Below are 21,424 nucleotides of genomic sequence, written 5' to 3' on the forward strand. Positions count from 1 at the left end.
ACATAAACATTATAATAAAAATCTATTAGAATACAAACTTTTGAATCTTAAGCTAACGTTGTAGTCCAGGCTATGCTACAATATGTTTTTTTGAATACCCAACACAATAGAAATGTTTTTCAAAACTCTTTGTTACTCTTTTCCCAGCAAAACCATAATGTAAAAACTTTTTTTCTCTCAATTGCTCAGAAAAAAAACACAGTTGTTGTTTTCTACCATTCGACAATTTTTAAAAGAGACAGTAACAAGATCTTTGTACTTTTTTTACTTACAGGAAAAAAACTGGATACCACATGATGTTTGACGATATTTGTTAGTGTCAGAAAAGAATTGCACTCTAACTTTGATCTTGATGTAACCACGAATTCCTGTTAAGAGAACATCTCTGTATGATTTGCTTCCCCAATCAAGTAGATTTTTGCACAGACCATACATTTAAACAAAATATTATCATTCAAAGAAAAACAACCACATACCGTGAAGAGTGTCATAGATTGGGAAGAATCCACCCAATTCATTAGTACCATCTTTAGTAGTAAGAAGGTCCAAATTAATGTTTACCTGGAATATTGATGTTTATGAAAAGGAATTAAAAAATGGATAAACTTGCTTGGCATGAATATTTCCAATTTTTTTCAGGGCATATATTTCTTTTATTTGAATGTTAATAAGCAGGTTATACGATTGCTAAAGAGGTTTTTAGTTAAAGATATTTACTTATCATCCATAAACAAACTAGAAAATTCTACACACCTGAATTCCATTTTATTTACATTACAGAAAAAAGAAAATGATTAATAGAGGGCATTTTTTTGTCAAACCTGTAGGTAGATTTTAATGTATCTACATTGAAAAAAATTATTGCTTTTCATCTCTTGGTGAGGATTTTATCAATGATCTAGTTAGTCAAACAATGTATCGTTTTAGAAACTCCCTTCCAAAAAGGGTTACTACGATACTAAACAAACCAATTCAATAAAAAATAACAGTTTTGTTACTGCAAACATGTTATTTAAGTTTGTTTCTTTTTAATCATCAAACAATGTCACATACTACCTTTCCTATGGCATCATGTGAAGAATAAACATCATAGTCTAAAACTCTAAAAATAAAACACACATAATTATTCTCAAACGTTAAAAATAAAGAAAACTTATTAGAATTTTCAGGACGATGAAAATTTAATACAGGCATTGATTTAAAGTTGCAAAATCTTTTTTAAACAGAATTTTTACATTATTATAAAATACAGCCATGTATTATTCTTAATAAGGAAACAAGTATATATATTCATATAAAAAATATATTAATTTTAAAGTACTAGTCTCAATAATGGTCACTCTTTTACTTGGAGCATTATTACAAAAGCTCCAAATAATATAATAAAACGAAAGATGAAAAAAATTTAAGCCTTCTATAAACGATCAATTGGATATTAAATTTATGAACCTTTTTAGAAATAGTATAACATAAATTCCCGCAATTGTTCTGAGCTGTATATCATGTATAAGATAGATGTTTTGAAAGATGCCTGAACATGTACTAGAAGTACGAAAATCTTCGCAACAATAATATTTTATGAAATTATATACTTGTTTCCTTATTAAGAAAAATACTTACATTTTTTTATAAAAATCATTAAGATTATTCAAGCACTATGTAAGATATAGAAACCCTTATATTTCCACCAAAATTAGCCTTTTGAATTAGCCATTTGTGCCTACTGCGTAAGTTTTTTCTTAACTGCAACCCATGGATCAAAGTCTCACAAAGTTTTTAGTAGTCACTCTGAATGTTTCATATTATTTTAAGCTATTAAGCCATATTTACATTGTTTACAGCACCAAAAAATTTTGAATAATTTAAGAATAAACAGATTTTTTTTTACTTTTTTTCTAATGTATAATGCAAGTTTTCAAAAAACGTAGAAACATACTTTAGTTGTAAATATTCTTCTTGTATCTCTTCATCATCCACCTAGATGCAATTATAAAATATATTTTACACATTGTAAAAGGTTAAAAATTGGTTAACACAATATATCTTTGAAGTATTCCAATGAAACTTAAATGGCTGTTTTAAATTGTAATTTCTGGTCCTAAAAAGTGCTTATTTATATTGTGTATAAGTTTAAAGTTTTCTAATGACACTATTAACTCATTTATTTCAAGATGAATGATTTCACCTAACATGAGAAGATCGGATCACTCATTCAGGACACAACATCAGTTTCATTTCCATCAGTTTTCAAGCTGTTTCCACGGAAAGCTATCAGTACAATGCAATGGCTTTAACGACCTAATTAAGCTATTCATGAACGTATTGTTATTGCATATTATTTTACAGTTATTATTTAGTATTATAATAGTTTTCTCTGGTAAAAAAGAAAACCATTTCCTGTTTTTATTTAAATTTAGGGGTTAGCTAAAACATAAAAACTTGCATTCTGCAAACTAAAAATTACGTTAAAATTAAAAGACTATAATGAGGAAGTTAGAACGCTAGAAATACTTCGCTATAAAATGTGTGAGAGCATAAATGACATTAGTGAGTTTGCTGAAGTGGTTTTGCTAAAGTGTTTTTTAAAAGTCCGCAATGTTCTAATATGCATGCAAATTGAACTTTCTATAACACAACATCACAAAACGGAGGCAAGCGAAAAATAGCACACTTAATTTAATTCAGGTGTGTGCACTTTATTCCTGACCAGGTCTGCAAAAACATAATAACACACAATGCATTAGTCTATGTATGAACAACACAAAATCACATAAAAAAAGGTTTAAATCACTGCTAAAGCAAGTGATTTGTTTAAAGTATGAGCTAAAGCACCAGCTATCTTCTCCCTCTCTCTTTTAATAAATAGCCACATACTTCAAACTTAAACCATTCTGAATCCCATAGCGGATTTAATGATTTCCTGTAAACATCAGTTTTATATGTTAAACTGCCAAGACGTATCTAAAAAAATAATTTATGAAATCAAAATAAATTAAACATTATAATGTTCTGCAATATTCTGATTTCGTACCAATACACTATTACTACTAAATTCTATATTTTCTTATTATTATTCTAGCCGATAAGCCTGTGGAAAATTCCACTTAGCCAAGGAACAATGTAAATAAACCATCACTTGATTTTTTAAATGAAATCAGAGAAAACCTATCAATGTAAAAAACCTTGTTTAGAAAAATTTTTTATCAGTTCTCTTTATTGTGTAGAGTTAGAAATGCAGATCAAAATAAAGTAAACAGCCACATTCTTTTAAAAAACCATTAAAGAGGAGATATCAGGGTTTAAGAATTTTGCTGACGTCAGCAAAAACTGAAAAATGCACATACAAATTTTTAAAAAAAATGCTGACCAAGAAAATGTATAGGGTCATGCAGTGTTGATGGTCGGTTAAAGAGATGTTGGGATTTAAACACGTGGGTTTCCAAAACAGGTTGATTGACTTGGACATAACGTTTTTGGCTACACCAAAAAAATGAACACATCTACTATCCCAGGCACAGACAGACAGACAGTCTTTGTATTATTATAATAAATTAATGATACTATTATGCAGGATATTTTATACTACAAATCACTTTATAGCCGGTCTCTAAAACAGCCTTTTCTTTTTCACAGCACACTGAAAATCTTGAGGTGAATGCAGAGGTGTTTAAAAAAAACAAGTTGACATCAGTGAAATTTTGCAAAGGCAAATTTTTTCTTCGTTATGAAATATTTTTCCAAAATTTATAGAATCCTTTATTTGCCTTGAATGTATCATAAATATATACTGATTATATCAGCAATAGAGAGTATTCCTTAAGGTGGCAGTAACCCCTTTAGACTATATATCCATATTTTTTCTGTTAAACACACACTTGTCACGATTTTATGGCTAAAATACTATTACCTTTACCAAAAATATTGAGCCTCGATAATTCTTCTTTAAAATAAAATTCATGAATAATTAATTACTTCTGCCAAATATAGTTTAAGTCTACGCGCTTGCGAAATTGTACAGAAAGAGATGACGTAGTTATTAAAGAGAAACTTTAATAACAACAAAGATGGCGCATTGTGTAAAAATTTAAGACGATCATCATTATGCTACACTGCACGAGCTTCAGCTTTTGATGGCATTTTCATTTTACTTTAACATTTTCAGACATGCTTGGTGAATCATGCAGACATGCTTGGTGAATCATGCAGACATCATACAATGTGCAAAATTCTTTTATTCAGAATATTTTTCTTTTAAAAGCGTTCCATGCACCAGGGGATGCTAACAAAGAATCTTTTTAAAAAAACAAAAGGCTATTGTTAAAAAAATAAGAATGAACAAAAAAAATCCGCACACCGTTTTAAAAGGATTAACCCAAGGTTCATTTAAAAACAGAAGCTGATGAAAAATAACGAGATTGCAAAAAGTTGGAGCTCGTAGAAGCCGATTTTTTTCTTGCTTATGATACATTTTTAAATAGAAGTTTCTGCTGACTCAGCAATTTTAGTGTTAAGTTAAAATCTTTTTATTATGTATTAAAGCCTATATTTTCAGGAAATAGTAAAGAAAATGGTATAAATAAAACACTGAGTAAATAATTAAGCCATTTGGACAGCTAAAAAAGAGTTACTGCCACCTTAAATGCAAGAATATATAAGATCATAAAGTGGTTGCTGAGCATTTTGCTTATTTACCATAAATAGAATTAGAGTAGTTTAAGTGTGAACAAGCTAGCCTGAATTTAAAAGGTAATTTTCCAACGTCAAACACCGAAATAAAAGTTCATGTCGCCGTTTTTGCAGATGTGTGATTGTGGATTGCCAAGGCGAATCATAAAAACGAAAATTTATGTCAACATTTTTATTCTGATGTGAAATGGGTAAAAAATTGCTGTTGCAAAAAAAAATTTAATTAGAAAGGCTGCTGATATTAATCTTGCTTATGGTTAAAACCATGAAATGTTTTTTTGGCTTGTCTCATATCTTAATTATAAAAAGGCACTAGCATCATTCCAAATTTATTTCCAAAGATATTTTAAAATTTTGCTTAAGGCATTCTCAATAATCACAAACAAGCAATCATAAATCTTTACATGTTTTTTCTTCCTTCACCATGTGAAATTCACAACAACAAAAACAATTTTGCAAAGAACTCTCTTCTTATAGTACTATAATCTTACCTCAACAAAGGCATCAGTTAAATCACTTGCCCTGTCCATTATTGGTAGTTCCTTTGCTTCGATCACTTTAACTTTCACAATTGCTAAAATATTATATTATATATTATACAGGTGTTATCTAGCCATTATTTTGTCAATTTAAATTCCCTCACTAAAATACTAGTTGACTTCCCAACCAAGCATCTATCTTTTCGAATGATTTTGTTATCAGTGGAAAAATCTGATAATCAATGCAATTTTTTTATTACATCAAAATGCTTTTTGTTCCGTTTAAAAATAGAATTACTACCTAAGAAAGTTATTGTATCATATTTATTTCTCCTGATCCTGAAGATCCTCTACATTTGCATAGAAGGACTTAAAAAATGGTAGCTGATTAGTTAAAAAACTAAAAAGTGAAATTTTTCGTTAAAAATTAATATAGGGAGAGCTGTTTCTGAGCATCAGAAACCATAAAATTTTATTAAGAAATAACTCTCACAATTGCTAAAGTATTATAATGTTGTTAAATTATATGCTAAGGTCACCTGTATTTAAGGGTTTTTATTGTCAAGTACCACACTGCACTGACTTTTACTCAAATAAAATTTCTTTGTAGTAATAAACAATGTTGGCAGGTGAAGTTATTTAAGCTTGTTAGTTTTATATTTAATGACTAATTTGTAATGCTATTCAAAAGATAAACAAAGATCTATTTGGCAACTGAACGGACATGTCTTATTATGCCCCCATGACAGCATCTTTTCTGCTTCATAGGTCACCATGTTTTTAATTTTATTCTAGCGAAGCAACTTCAAAAATCTTTTATTTCGTTTGCAAGTTAAAACTTGTGGTTACAATGAGGACAAAGATGTGGCTATCAAATCAAAAATCTTTAATCAAGATGAATAAAACATGCATTAACACTTCTATGAATAAGAGAACTATGGGTTACAGGTAAGAATCTCAATTTATTTGCAAGTTATCCACTGCATCCAATGTTTTTGTTTATACAATGAAATTAAATACAAATGGCCAATAGCATTTATTACATTTAGAATCTTGAAAATAAAATATGATAACCATTTTGAGAATCTAACTTGTCTAGCTTCAGACAGATGGTAAGACAAGGGGTTTCATATGAAACATCTTGTGATTTTTGTTTAGAGCAATAAAACAATAATCAATGAAAATTCAATTACAAATTGCATAGTGCATAAAAACTAAGATACTTTTAATAGCCTAGGATAGATTACCAGGAATAATAATAATAATTAATAATAAAAATTGTGGTAAATTGAAATCCAGAATATGGCATAAAATTTTAAGAGATATCTTGTGAATATAAACAATACGGTAATGTATATAATGCAGGAACAATTATTTCTTTCCATGCATATAAAATTAAGCATGAATTAAGTTAATTAATCATCTGTTTTTTTATTTAATCAAATTCCTGGTTTCCACAAACGTATTAATTTACTATATAAAAATTGTTTTTACCCTATTTTCCGGTATATAACCCGCGAGTTATATACGTTGATTTTTGTGAATTCCACCGTTGGTGCGGGTTATATTGTGGTGCGGGTTATGTGATAAGTTCTATATTTTCTGTCATTCATTGCGAAATTTAAAGTTTATACACTCAATGAAGAAAATAGTATGCGCAATGCGTACATTAATATAACTGCATGCGCGATCCTATATCTACGTAATTTTACTTCAACTACATGATTTAATATTTTTTACACAGTTAAATTGATTTCTTTAACTTTCTATTGCTTGCCATTGCTAATATTATGAGCTCTATCTGAAACACAATTCTGGAGATCATTTTTCCTTTGTGTTGGACTTAATTCTAATCTATTTATATCTTTGCAATCACATTGAGCACATTGAAATGATTTGCTTCTGGTAATAGAACAATATAGCAGGTATCATTTTTAGGTTTAATTGACAGGTATTTCACAACCTAGTGCCCAGGACTTAATTATTAATTCCTGTTAAAAATATTGAAAAATGGTAAAATTAAAGTATAGGTAATAATTTTCTTTTTTTATCTTCGCTACCTTTGCGCAACAGGCGGCCACTAATAAATATAAAATACATTTAATAAGACACACGCAACTATCTCCTCCTCATTGACGCCATTTATTTTATTATGCACACTGTAATTGCTGAGATATAAATAGATAACAAAATTCTATAAACATTAGAAAAGTACGTTCTGTACATTGCTGTTACAAACAATCCGTGATAATTATTATGTTGTTTATTTTTATGCCAAAAAAACTTAAATATACATAAAAAACATAGAATTTACTTTAGGTTTATAACCTGATGGAATAGTTTTTTATTTGTTTGTTTGTTTAATCACAGAGAGCAAGAGTTATTATTGGCTGAAACTAATGTCTCCAAATAAAAAGAAAACAGCATTGTCTGATTTAGTACTGTCGGCATTAGCAGAAGATCGACTTGTCAAATTAATTTTAATTTATTATTATTTCAGCAATCGGAGACAAAGAGATTCGCTAGTTCAGACACTCGGTTCTTGAGTTTGGGGTTCACGAGTTTTAACGTCCCCAACTTGTCTCCAGCATGAAAAAACAGAACACAGGCACATGTTTGTAAAATGATTAGGGTAAGTAAAAATATGCTGAATTTTTTTCTTAACATAATGCGGGTTATGCAAAGGTGCGGGTTAGTAAAACACATTGATTGAAATTTTATGCAGGTTATACGAAGGTGCAGGCTATCTGACAGAATCTAGTTTATAACTTCCTAAAAAAGCTGAGCTGCGGGTTATACGATGTGCGGGTTATATACCGGAAAATACGGTACATTGCTTCTCAATGCCAAATATACAACCTTTCAAGGATAATTTTTCTATTTTAAACAAAAATATTTTAATTTTACTAATAAAAACTATACCTGGCATGTTTGATGACTAAAAGGATGGAAATCAATGGACTACAAGGTGTTCTAAAAACAAAAAATTGCTTCAAATAAATAATAGACTAAATTACCGCTTACCGAAAGAAATGCTTATTTTCCTCCTTGGATGCAGAAATTACAAAGATTAACATCATTATCATTATTTGCAGTACAGGATTTCATAGAAAGGGAAGCTTCCAACAATGAGAAAACAAGTAAACTAATATGGCTACTTTCTGTAACACAAACATATAATCCTTGTCGTCTATGACCAATATTGAAGATGCTAAATTTGCATTACTTTTCCATATTACCACTAACAAAAATTTATATTTTTCCTATTGAAAGTAAAATACTGTTAGATTTCTGATGCTGAATGCAAATCAGAATTTCGTTTTTACTGTCCTGATATCTACAGGCTAGCCCAAGCTTGTCATATCTCACACACATAACTGTACAATCGCTCTAATTTCAATAGAATTGACACGTTTTGTTCACTCCTGTGCAAACTTGCATGCAGATACTGTGGTGTGATATGTAGATCTGCAAGGTCAATTCCTGAAATTTGTATGATGACTAAATACATACTAAACTTCATCACTTAGAATATGGACATCTGTTGTGTAGGTAGATAACCAGGCATGGCTCTCACGGCCATAGAATAGCATGCTATACTCAAAAGTCCATGATAAAGGTGATGCCTTGTCAAATTATTGGGGACTTGTGGATGGAAAAATCTGGCTAGTATGGCATTATACAGATCCATCGCTTCGTGAATTAAGATTTTAAGTGCTATGTTTCATGCACACTGCATAAATGAATATGCACATTCATTCACAATAATTTTTATGCACTAAATCACTTACTGTAACTCTTGAAGGTCATTCATGCTTACCATTTAGGCTATATGGCTATTTTCTTAATATTTATGTATTTCTTAATAATATAATTGTCTAAAATTCATTATTGAAGGATGTACATGTTATTTCATGTATGCTACTAGATTGCTACATGCACATAGCATACACACTCACGATGTACGTAATTAACAGAGACCTGCAGGAGTAGAAAATTACGTTACCAACTCGTCGGAAAACAGAACAAAATTTATGGGGGGGGGGGTCATTTCAAAAATTAAAACAACATACTTTTTCGTTGCAGTAAAGCACCAATACTCTTTATTAGAACCCTATGAGAACTTACTAAGTCAGAAAAGCACAGAAATTAATTCAACATTACTTCAACTATCAACAAGAATTGCGCGGGCTAAACTTGACTTTCCCAGTGACAGGAGTGTCCATTAATGGTTTATTAACATTACAACATCAAGCCTAAACTGCATAAGTTGTTAACAGTTGGTTGGTGTCGAGTTCTCCAAAAATACCATTTGATACCATTTTTTCAATAAATATAAGGTTAATTAATTCTGTAATACTTGGAAGGGCTTGTGCATTTTTGCGTCTGAGTCAATGAAATTGAAAGTGTGTTTCACATTTCAGAAATAGTTTAGGTAAGTTCAGTAAAAAATTGGGTAAGATCTGAAGTTATAAAAGAAAAAATGAGAACATTATTGAAAACTTATCTGGTCTCACCTCATAGGCACCCTTGTGTAGACAGGTTCGGCATTATATTTCAAATAATAATTTTTTGTTTGAAATGTTATTAAACCCATATGGATGTGCAGCATTGTTTACCTATACTAAGCGCTCCCCCTGGATTGAAATTCACTTTTTAAGTTTTGCGAGAAACATTTTGAGAAATTCACTACGATGTGCACAACATATAAACTGTATTTTTGAAGAAAAGTTATTATTTGAATAATATATTACACTGAAACATCTTACTGTTGTGTGTGCTTCACATAATTTATGATATACTGCATACTTGTACTAAAGCGCTCCACATGAATGTGTGGCACAGTTTACAAAACTTATAAATCGCTCTACACCAGACGTTAAACGCCTGGTGTTAAAGTTACTTGTGACTAAACCAGACATTTCAACGCAAGTCCCCCTGTCTAGTTAGTAAAAAGGCTATGTGAGCATATATAAGATGCACATGTAAAGTTTTTCATATATGTATATTCATGCCCTGTTGGTCTAATGGCTATGACACTCATGCAAATGAGAGATCCAGGTTCAAATCCTGGACAGGGCTAGGAAAAATATAATTATCTTGCATCTACAACAAGCAGGTATTCATAAGTATATGATATTAGCTATATATTGAGTATAATAGGTAATTTTTGAGTTGCAGAGGGGGAATTGCGTACATTTATCACTTTCATTTATAGAGTCCAAAAATGTTTTGTTTTTGTAATAGATCTATCACTTTATGGTAAAAAAAGGCACAAGAAACTTCGTTAATTTTTAATCTCAGATTTATCAAAAAATGATAGTTTTTTCAGCATTATGACTGATTGTTTAAATATTTGTATTGGCACATAATTCTGCTAACATGATTCGCTGTATATTGACCTGATATAAATTTCAGATCTTTTTTATGAGCCATTGAATTTGAAATATTTGCACCTCAAAATGTTCTATACTCCTGCCCTAATATGATACATAGCTTAGACATATTGAGTATACACAATCTTTGAGATGTAGGGGGGGGGGGGGGGGAGATTTTCTATTAAGGTGCCTGCGCCCTTGCCTTGCTGTTCCGTGGCCTTGCCAGCGCTGACCATTCCTTTGCCTACTGTTCCTATGCCTTTTCTGATGCCTGCCTACATGCCTTGCCTAGCCTACCCCTGCCTTGCCTACCCCTGCCTTGCTGATTCCTCTTTCTGTTTCCTTGCCTGGCTTTGGCCGTGCCCTTTCCTTGGCCGTGCCCTTTCCTTGGCCATGCCCTTTCCTTGGCCGTGCTTAATGCCTTTGCCTTGTGAACCTCTTCGCAACACTTTCTATATTGTTTACTGTAAATAATAATAAAGAGAACATTGATTTCTATGTGAGATAAATTGATAATTCTCATCCAGAAAAACTTTTTTAGAATTGGGGGAGCAATTAATGGCTTAGTTAGTTTCTCATTTCTTAGAATTGGGAGAGCCTTTGCACGAGCAAGAGCAATTGCTCTCTACTTATTGATAGGCCTGCACTAGGCTAATTAATATAATAAAGCCAGCTTAGCTAAACTATTTTAGGAAAATAAACACTGATTCTAGTGTTCTGTCTGCGATGTGATGTCATTCCTTACTTCACAGTACAACTGGTTGAGTACTATCCAAAAAAAGCTTAGAGTCAAAAAAAGCCTTAATAAGCTACCTGGGAAAACGTCCAAGTCCAACCAAACGTGATGATGTGATGGATGGCTGTTGCTGTTGTGTAGTTACGGGCAATGGATTTTATCTTTCAAAAAACAAGAACTTTTAACCGTGTCCGTATTGGTCCGCATTACACGGGCGGCGAGGAAACACATGGATATCTACAAGTTTAGAAAGCAAAAACGGTAGCTAGTGTCACAAATATCAAGTGATATACCCTGTCTATTATATGCAGGGGCCACCATGGCTTGGATGGGGAGTCCTAGAGTACAGAAATTCCTTAAAAATGAGATTTAATATTGTGTAGTAGGCAGAAGAGCACTGTTGGTACGATTATTTGCCACAAATATCAACCTTTCTAATTCACATCCGCCCAATGTAAATGCTGAGATAATAGTGATTTAAAAAATAAATCAAGTTTACTTCAGCAAAATTTTGCAGAGACAATCTTTTCTTCGCATATCACATTTTATTTCTAAATTTTCTTTTTTATGTCAATTCTTTCTTATTTAGATTCATCAGTCAAATGCTCTTATGAAAACGCTATAGTAACAGACACACATGGTAATGCTCAGTCTCATGTCTTCTTAAGGGTGAGATAGATAGATAGATAGATAGATAGATAGATAGATAGATAGATAGATATATTCACAGTTACTCTCCTGACCGAAAACAGTACCGAATCCTACTGTTTTAGGTTACGTTTTCTACGTCGGTTACCTTTCCTACGTACGACGGTTACGTTTCCTACCAGCAGTAGGTTACGCTTAGGTTACGTCGGTTACCCACGACATGGCGGTTACGTTTTCTACGTCAACGCGCATGTGCAAATATTAAAAATAAATCATAAGGGCGGCTTGCGGCGTGAAAGATACTCTCAGTTAAGGATTGTTGTTGTTGTTTTTTAATCATATCAATCAGATATAAGAAACAGAAAAGCTTTTTTTCTTTGGTAAGTTTTATTTTGTCATTTAACAGTTTTAAATGTTGTAAATGCTTATGTAAATATATTTTTCGTGGGCAACCAAAGTGCATAGCTAGCTAACGTTTTGTAGCTAGTAACACCCCAAATAGCAATCTGAACTTTTTAGGTTTGTTCAATGAAATAACATTAGTAGAATTAAAGAGCTATAGCTATGATCATTTAACAATAGCATTATGTTTCTTGGTAGTCTTTTTGTGTAGTTAAGTATATTGCTGTAGTGTGTTTTTATATATTCCTTATTCTCATGTTGGTATTTTGATATGACCTCTGAGCGTTTGTTTAAAAGCTCATTTTATTTTCACTAAATTTATTCTTACTTATGTTTTTCTTGTTTCTTTAAAGACAATATCCATGCTTGTAGTTGTTTTTCGAGAGACTCACACCTATTTGTTTTTAAAACATTTTGTTTATTTTTCTCTTGTTTTTTAAAAATAATGACCATGCTTGAAGTTGTTTTTCTGGAGACCCCACACACTTGTTTTAAACAACCAGTGTTGTTTATAGATATATTATTCCTAATCAAAATGATATCAAATCATAACAAAAGCTGTTATAAATTATTGTTAAAAAAGTGTGTTGTCTGTTGTACCCATGCTTTCAAAGAACTTATATCACCGGTTTTTATTATGATAATTTAGTTAAGTACACAATTAAGCTTTCTTTTATATCACACTGCAGTTGTGCTTTGCTCAAGTATGTCATATATATTTTACATTGTCAGAATAAAAAAAATCATTTTTCAAGTTGGAATTGTCAAAGCAGGTCACAAGAAAAGTAGGAAGCATATTTTATCATGAGTTTTGGTAATAGTAAGGTAAACAACAGTCTTTTGTGTGTATACACCTATTATATATATATACTATTATATACCTTTTTCTTGTTCTTAACAGTATATTTTTATTTCTAGGAAGTTTTGTATTGACAATTAGTGAAAATATATACATGTACAATTTCTGCAAAAGTCAATTTGTGAAAATAAGTCTTTCCTGCAAAAAGGTTTATTTGTTAAAATTAATCAACATGAATTTTTAGCAAAACAAAAAGATTTCTGAATCTTGTAAGCAGCTTTAATTGAAAGCTATATAAATCCCAAATAATTTATAAGGACCTAAACTAAAATTGCAAACTAATTCACTGCAAAGCAAGTTGAAATTATTCGTTTCAAACATTTATATTTCAAAAATAAATTTTTGAAATTTTTTAAAATGACTAATTTGTGAAAATTATTCTTTACGGAAGGTAATTTTTAATATAATTAATATAAACTGGCTAATATAATTAATATTATTAATATATTTAATATAAACTGAATTATATACAGAAATATCATATTCCACATATTATGGAATCACACAATCCATACTCACATCATCATCATCATTCTCGGCTTAACGTCCGTTTTCCATGCTAGCATGGGTTGGACGGGGTATATTAATGACCCTCTTCCAATCTGATCTAGACTGTGTTAGATCTAAACTCAACTTCCTTTGTATCAACTCACCTTTTTAACATATTTTTAAAACTATATGTAGCTGTGTGGATGTCTTTTTAATACAGTTGGCACAAAGTGTGTGAATTTTTTTTTGACAATGGTAAATATATGTGTATACATTTTTATATAGCGAAATCTTCAAGAATCATTTGTATTGGTTGGTACCATAACAGTTATTACAAGGAATGGGACTGATGGCATGGCCTATCCTATTATCTTGGGAAAAAAATGGTAACAATTGGAAAGTAAGTATGGCACACATTTTTCTAAACACATTGTTACTTATTATAATTTTTTATAACAAAAATAAGGAAATTTTCAGCTAGGTTTTTTGTCAAATTTTATAGTGATGTTGATAGTGACATCAGGGTACGAAGTAAAAATGTTGAGGCGCTTCATTGCAAATTAAAAGTCATTGGAAAAAACGATGAAAGTCTTTCTTTTATTGTCAGGTCTATAATCAGGTTTTGATATTGTTTGTTTCAGGTTGAAACATCGTCTACGTCAAATAGTTTAGAAAGGTATGTTCATTTCTTTTTTAATATGTACTGAAATTGCTGTATAACCATCTAATTTAAGATTAAATTAAGAATTGAAGTTGCGCATATAAGAAAGAGTCTGCAGCCTTAACTGTTACTAATTTTAGATTCCTTAAATTCTTTTATCCTTGCCTTAGTATGTTGATGAGAGAAAATATCAGGTTGAAGAAGAAAATTTCAGAGCTCGAGAACCAACTTTCAACAGACTCTACAAGCTTACCTATCGAAAAGTATGATTTTTACTGCCATATACTATTTACAACATGTAGATTTATTGTTTCTCGTACTTCCGTTATTAGAATTATATTATTAATGTATTCAAATTATTATTTGAAAGTAAAAGAGAAAAAAAATTAGCTAAACCAGAAATTCGAACAAAAATATTCTGCAAAAGCTTCATTCTGCCGAAAATCTTAGTTTAAATGTAATATATTCCTGCGAAATTCAACTCGTGCAAGACATATTGCAATTAAAATACTAAGAAGAAATTTCTGTTTCCCACCGTTTTCTTGCAGTCTCAAACTATGTTAATTTAATTGTTTGAATTGTTTCATAGAAACCGCAAAAAATGTCCATTACAGTCATGTGATAGTTGTGTTACAAATTTATCTCGGCACATGATAGAAGTACACTATTGGCCCCAGAGTAAGGCAAAATATTGCGTTGGCATATACGGATTGAGGAAACCAGGTGTTAGGTTTTAGGTTGTCGAAACAAAAGAATGAGTTTGCACCTCCAAGACGTCCACAAACTATCAAAAGGACCTTACTATTATAGTATGTTGAAATTAGCCAGGGTGTGTGACGTTGCATCAAACAACGAAGTACACATATGACATCCATCCCTGCCAAGCATGTCGCCACTGATGATCGCCACTGATCCGAAGTAACAGATTCGGATAGTTACATGGAAGATGACGAAGTGGTTGACTCTGCTGAAATTTTAGAGAGATAAAATTTCAGTTGATGAAGGAAAGAGTAGCCAAAAGAGTGCTATTCAGTCAAAGCAGCAATTGAGAGATATTTGGGCAGCTTTGGATTCCTCATATCTCAGTGATTTAGTCAGAAAATATAAAATTCGCGACACCTTTTTGACAACGTATGCCGAAAAGACAAAGGAATACAAAGCTTTAACCATTAAACGGTATATTTTGTCACTGCCACACTTCTATGACTTTCTCCTTACTGAGGAGATCCCTCTACCCGGAATAGCACCAGATATGATTTTAAGGATGAAAGTTAGTGTATCTCAATGGAGCAAATCTAATAATGGAACGGTAGAGATACAGCAGCTTGAGAGACAGATGGAGGAGCAACAAGTGCTTATCACGCCTGAGCAGATCCAACGGTATGAGGAGTCTGCCAGTGCAAAGGAGGCTATCTCGATAATTAAAAATTTTCGTAGCCCTTACCGAGAAAACACCTTCTCTCGTTAAGAATATGCGTGTATACGGGATTTTCTCATAACGGAAATAACTATAATTAATTGTCAGAGGTCTGGCGTACCTAGCAACATGAACATCGATGAGGTGAAGGCTGCTGTATTTCGTGATGGTAAATATATTATTAAAGTAAAACGTCACAAGACATTTAGGAAACACGGTCCAGTTAATCTGTGTACGAGAGAAACCTTGTACCAACAGCTCTTAATTTTTTTTGATTCAATTCGCAGTCAGATACACAGTGACTTTGAAAATGTTTTTGTTTCATATAATGGCAAGATGTTAGAATCTGGAGCAATATCGAAACAAATTAATAGCACTTGGAAAAGGTCCGGTGTTTATGGTGAAAACGATCCGCCAGTGAGGAAAAACATCACTTCAAATATATTTCAAAAGTCTGGATCCACCATCATTGAAGATAAAAATCCAAGTGAAGCTCCATATGTTGCTAGCCTGTTGACGCACTCTGAGAGCACCTCAAAAAATACTACCGTTTGATAGAAAAGGAAAAGTATGCCCTTAAGGGTACAGCTGCCTTGGAGGAAACTTTCAACAAACGTGGCAAAACAAATATTTACGAAAAAAAGAAAACGTGGACTGATGCCGAAGTCGGGGAGTTGGAGACTCTATTTAAGCAGTTTTTGACTGCGAAATCTGTCAGAATTGGCGATGTACGTAATCTACGTGAAAAGTTTATCCATCTTATTCATTTGTCTGATAGGCAGATTTTAGATAAATTGAGAAGCTACTGGCGCTATGGAGTCACGGAAGAGGAGAAAGGTAGGTTAAAACTATCGCATTTTTCTTCTTATATGTTGTATTGGTGACTTTTATTTGTTTTACGTTAGTATAAATATAAAGATTTTCATGAAAATTGTGCCTGTTTTTTTATTAAATTTAAAAGAATTCATTTCCTATCTTTTAATAGATGGTAATGATGCTGTTGACAACTCATGCTCCTCTATTGCAACTGAATACAAACAATCTGTGTCAAAAGGAGGTATGTTTGTGTTGTGCTACTTGCTAGCTTAATTGATTTTGAAAAAAGCGCTGAAGCTTTCACCGGCAGAAACTCGCGAAATGCAATTTTTTTGTGAAATTTACAATTCGCGAATATTTCTGTTGCGAAAGTTTATGCACTTAAAGCAGCCCGATCCAATATTTCTTTAGTTAAGGCTTAATAGTGTGTGGTGTGCTCTTGTTGCGAAAACACAATTTTGTTTTTGATATAGTAGATAAGCATCATGGTGAAAACGAAGATGTTGACGAAGAAAGTGAAGATGATGATTATGAAAATACAGTTTCTGGGAAGGAAAAAATTTTCTCGAATGTTGAAGCTAACATCATTGTCGAAAAGTGTGCCGAGATCATTCGTTCTGGACCAATATCCATCAATAGAGTAGAACGTGCACTCGAATCAAGCTCTGTTGGAAAACGTGTACTACAAAACTTTGACATGTCGCAAATACAAACAAGGCTTAAATATGAGCGCTTGTAGTACAGAAAAAGTTCCAGAAGAAAGTGTCTCTAAACTGTTTTATTTCTACCTTTACTGTACGAAACATTTAACTATAATTTGGTGTAGTTTCGCACACTTTTAATTATTTTCCCACTATTAAACGCTCCTCATTGTATGTATCGAGAATGTTTTCATTTTCTTTGAATTCTTATGGTTCGTTAAAAAAAAGATCTGTAGCGCACGTTTTAATTCTTAACGGTGCTGAGACAAGAGTATGGATTAAAAATAGTTATATTGTTTTGCAGTATACAAGTTATGTTTTATGTGCATCACTTGACATTTTTATGTATGTTATTTTTCTATATATATATTTAGTTATGCAAAAACAATGAACAAAATTTCCGTAATTTGCTACATTATTCATCATTCACCCTAACATCGTTTGCTTATAACAAAAAACGTGTACCTTGTGAATCCTTATTACATTGCCTTTATCGTTATGAGTGTTATGAGTCGCCGTTAGGGAGAACTGCCATGTGCCTAGGTGATGCCACGTAACTCGTGAATTTTTTGAATAAGTAACTAAAAACAGTCAATAAATGCACGATTAAGTGCCCTTGATGCTCGTTAAGGGGAAATAGGCGTTTTGAAAAAAGAAGTATAAATGTTATACTACCGTAGGGGACAAATATTAAATGGGGTTCCTAACCGGAAAAGGTGCCACATCTAGCTAAATTTAGTACTTAATAAGTGGGTTAGAAATCACGAAATTATAACGAAAAGTATCAGCTAAACTCCAACGGTCTATTTAATTTTGCAACAGTATTCTGTAAAGTACCCTGCAGTAAAGAGCGGGAGTGTCCTCATCTGTTTAAAACAAATTGGAATAAAAACAAAAATATCCTTTCAAATAAATACGCAACATACTGTCATAAAAGTGAGGGAAAGTCGAGAATAGTAACAATGGTCATTTATTGCAGCGTGTGCCAAGAAAGTAAAATAATGTCCCGGTTAATGGCGCAGCACTATTGTTAGGTCACGCTACTATATTTTTAACATGTTCGAGTCTGTAAATAACGCATCCGTATTATAACTTGAACAGCACGTTATTATAAAAACTGTGGGTAATACAATAGCAGTTTTGACCACTAACAATTATACTTGCGATATTATGATTTGGCTTTTATATATAGACAGCAAGACAAAGCAGACATCAAAGCACAAATTTAAGTAGCGTTATTAAGATTATTCTTCTTCTCCCAAAACAAATCTTGGTGATAAAGGATGACGCAACAATCAACAATAGTTCAATATTTATTATTCTGTCTAAACATTGTTAAATAGGAAATTATGTTGGAAATTGTATACATCGTCATTGCGTAGCAATCTCAAAGGTTTTCCCAACCGAAAAAAGCGATAAGAACCTCTAGTTTGGCTATTACAGAGTACGGTGGTTTTTATCCTGGAGTAGGAGGCGATTACAATAAACGTGATCGTCTTCGTGCAATGATCTCACACTGACGCTGTTGTTATAAACTTTACTTGTATTACTCGTACTTGTACATTATTCACGATGGATTTTAACGATTTCAGCCAGCGCGAAATACCAACGTTTACCAAAAGGTAGTTGTTTTTTGTGTTTGTCAGGAAGATGTGAAAAGAAGTGCTAAAAGTTATAAATGACAACGAAATTATATGTAAAAAATTCTTAGAAAACTGGAATATTGATTAAAAAAGCTGACGTCAGCATAAAATATTGCTGACAGTCATCGTCTAATGCATAAATTTCGTTTGTCTTGTGTTATCTAGAAATTATTCCTACAAACGTTATGAAATATAAGCCAACACACGATAAATTTTGTTTAGGAAAATGTTTTGCCCAACAACACCCACCTCCTAGCGGTAATGCACTACCGCATCCCCCTTCCCTCAATATACTAGCCTCAACTTTGGTTGACGACACATAATCAAAAAATTAATAGAAACACCTTTCACATAATAACCTCTTGTTATGTCTATCACCGTTTTGTTTCTTACAAAGACAATACGAAAACTAGAGTGCACTAAGATCGTTTTTCCGATTCCGCGCCGTAGGAAAAGTCTGCGACCTTTCCACTTCCATGCTGTGATAGATCGTAAGACAGCAACACCAAGATGAAAGAGATAATACTACGTTAATTCTTAGCACATATATTTATTTTACATGGGCTAATAAAGAGATTCTCTTTCATATACCTTCATAGACACAAAAAGGGTTAATATGCGCAATTTTTATACTCAGGTCGATAACGTAACTTATCGATAGAATATTAAGAATACATCCGACTAGAAACAGAGTAGCAATATCAAAAAGCAATTATATAAACACAATTTCAAACTTAAAAAGTATTTAACCACATGATTTGATGAAGAATAATCAAAATTTAAGAAAGTTTTGTTGTTGTTGTGCATATCTTGAAAAGGTTACGTTAACTACGTGTTAAATTTTCGAGGGTACCTCTAACAGACAGGTCCAGAAATCCTAATTGAAGTGACTACACGTCAAATCCTTTGGTACGAATGCCAGTGTATGTTAGCAGAATGTTCATGTGTAATTTCAAGATTTTTTGACACAGTACGTTTACACAGTGACAGTGCAAACATGAAGCCCCCAAAATCGCAAAAAAGACCTACTTTTAAAAAGATAAGGGGTATGTTATGTATGTGATTGCACTCGAATTTTTTTTTTAAAAAATCGTTAAAAACTGGATAATGGCGAATGGTGGTAATTAATTAGGGGGCTATTTTGGTGCGTGGTAGGATGATCTTTACCCATATAATCAATATTTTCCCATACCACGCCCTAATTCTACTTACCACGACGTAGGTTACGATTCCTACTATCTTAACTTTAGCTTGCTCATTTTTTTTTTAATCGCAACACTTTTACAAAACTTTTAGGTTTTCTTGTTGCAAATTTATTAAAAAATATAAAATAACCTTTGGCAGCCCTTCAAACATCACGCGCGGTTTTATAATATGACTTTTCTTTGAGGTAGAAAACGTAACCTATTTACCTATACAGATAGATAGATAGATAGATAGATAGATAGATAGATAGATAGATAGATAGATAGATAGATAGATAGATAGATAGATAGATAGATAGATAGATAGATAGATAGATAGATAGATAGATAGATAGATAGATAGATAGATAGATAGATAGATAGATAGATAGATAGATAGATAGATAGATAGATAGATAGATAGATAGATAGATAGATAGATAGATAGATAGATAGATAGATAGATAGATAGATAGATAGATAGATAGATAGATAGATAGATAGATAGATAGATAGATAGATAGATAGATAGATAGATAGATAGATAGATAGATAGATAGATAGATAGATAGATAGATAGATAGATAGATAGATAGATAGATAGATAGATAGATAGATAGATAGATAGATAGATAGATAGATAGATAGATAGATAGATAGATAGATAGATAGATAGATAGATAGATAGATAGATAGATAGATAGATAGATAGATAGATAGATAGATAGATAGATAGATAGATAGATAGATAGATAGATAGATAGATAGATAGATAGATAGATAGATAGATAGATAGATAGATAGATAGATAGATAGATAGATAGATAGATAGATAGATAGATAGATAGATAGATAGATAGATAGATAGATAGATAGATAGATAGATAGATAGATAGATAGATAGATAGATAGATAGATAGATAGATAGATAGATAGATAGATAGATAGATAGATAGATAGATAGATAGATAGATAGATAGATAGATAGATAGATAGATAGATAGATAGATAGATAGATAGATAGATAGATAGATAGATAGATAGATAGATAGATAGATAGATAGATAGATAGATAGATAGATTAGATAGATAGATAGATAGATAGATAGATAGATAGATAGATGTGCATATTTTACATGGCTAGCCTCACAAATATCGAGGGATATACCCTGTCTATTATTTCCAGGAGGGGCCATCCATGGCGTAGATGGAGAGTCCTAGAGTATTTAATGCTCATTTTGAGCTACGCGGACCCAATTAGAGCCCGCGCTCTACTAGACAACTCCCGGCAACATCCAACGGCCCACACAGTGTGCCATCTTCCC

The 21,424-nt window shown here is 31.9% G+C and overlaps 3 protein-coding genes across 7 annotated transcripts in view; 2 read left to right on the forward strand and 1 right to left on the reverse strand.

Annotated features, from left to right (window-relative positions):
- Nucleotides 1-11,466, reverse strand: part of LOC130635602 (C2 domain-containing protein 5-like) — a 33,542-nt gene extending 22,076 nt beyond the window's left edge. For all 3 annotated transcript variants that reach the window (XM_057444973.1, XM_057444972.1, XM_057444974.1), the window contains exons 1-8: nucleotides 11,357-11,466; nucleotides 8,088-8,138; nucleotides 5,178-5,260; nucleotides 2,875-2,961; nucleotides 1,937-1,977; nucleotides 1,057-1,102; nucleotides 477-561; nucleotides 273-368 (exon numbers count right to left, since the gene is read on the reverse strand). In XM_057444973.1, the coding sequence (XP_057300956.1) occupies nucleotides 273-368; nucleotides 477-561; nucleotides 1,057-1,102; nucleotides 1,937-1,977; nucleotides 2,875-2,961; nucleotides 5,178-5,260; nucleotides 8,088-8,094 (445 nt within the window). In that variant the 5' untranslated portion in view covers nucleotides 8,095-8,138; nucleotides 11,357-11,466. The remainder of the gene's footprint in view (nucleotides 1-272; nucleotides 369-476; nucleotides 562-1,056; nucleotides 1,103-1,936; nucleotides 1,978-2,874; nucleotides 2,962-5,177; nucleotides 5,261-8,087; nucleotides 8,139-11,356) is intronic.
- A 116-nt stretch (nucleotides 11,467-11,582) lies between these two features.
- Nucleotides 11,583-16,287, forward strand: LOC130635608 (uncharacterized). Of its 3 annotated transcripts, XM_057444985.1 has the most exons (6): nucleotides 11,583-12,307; nucleotides 13,062-13,154; nucleotides 13,963-14,077; nucleotides 14,319-14,353; nucleotides 14,509-14,601; nucleotides 14,928-16,287. In XM_057444985.1, the coding sequence occupies exons 3-6, from the start codon at nucleotides 14,018-14,020 to the stop codon at nucleotides 15,073-15,075; spliced, it is 336 nt and encodes a 111-aa protein (XP_057300968.1). In that variant the 5' UTR covers nucleotides 11,583-12,307; nucleotides 13,062-13,154; nucleotides 13,963-14,017; the 3' UTR covers nucleotides 15,076-16,287. The 3 variants fall into 3 exon arrangements, with proteins under 3 accessions (XP_057300968.1, XP_057300967.1, XP_057300966.1); XM_057444984.1 differs by lacking the exon at nucleotides 13,062-13,154 and having other exon boundaries at nucleotides 11,584-12,307; XM_057444983.1 differs by lacking the exons at nucleotides 11,583-12,307; nucleotides 13,062-13,154 and having other exon boundaries at nucleotides 13,263-14,077.
- Nucleotides 15,885-17,457, forward strand: LOC130636813 (uncharacterized). Its single transcript, XM_057446660.1, has 4 exons — nucleotides 15,885-16,242; nucleotides 16,284-16,592; nucleotides 16,741-16,812; nucleotides 17,045-17,457. The coding sequence occupies exons 1-4, from the start codon at nucleotides 15,885-15,887 to the stop codon at nucleotides 17,308-17,310; spliced, it is 1,005 nt and encodes a 334-aa protein (XP_057302643.1). The 3' UTR covers nucleotides 17,311-17,457.
- The last annotated feature ends 3,967 nt before the right edge of the window (nucleotides 17,458-21,424 follow it).

Source organism: Hydractinia symbiolongicarpus, chromosome 3 (assembly GCF_029227915.1).
Source record: "Hydractinia symbiolongicarpus strain clone_291-10 chromosome 3, HSymV2.1, whole genome shotgun sequence".
Classification (NCBI taxonomy): Eukaryota; Metazoa; Cnidaria; class Hydrozoa; order Anthoathecata; family Hydractiniidae; genus Hydractinia; species Hydractinia symbiolongicarpus.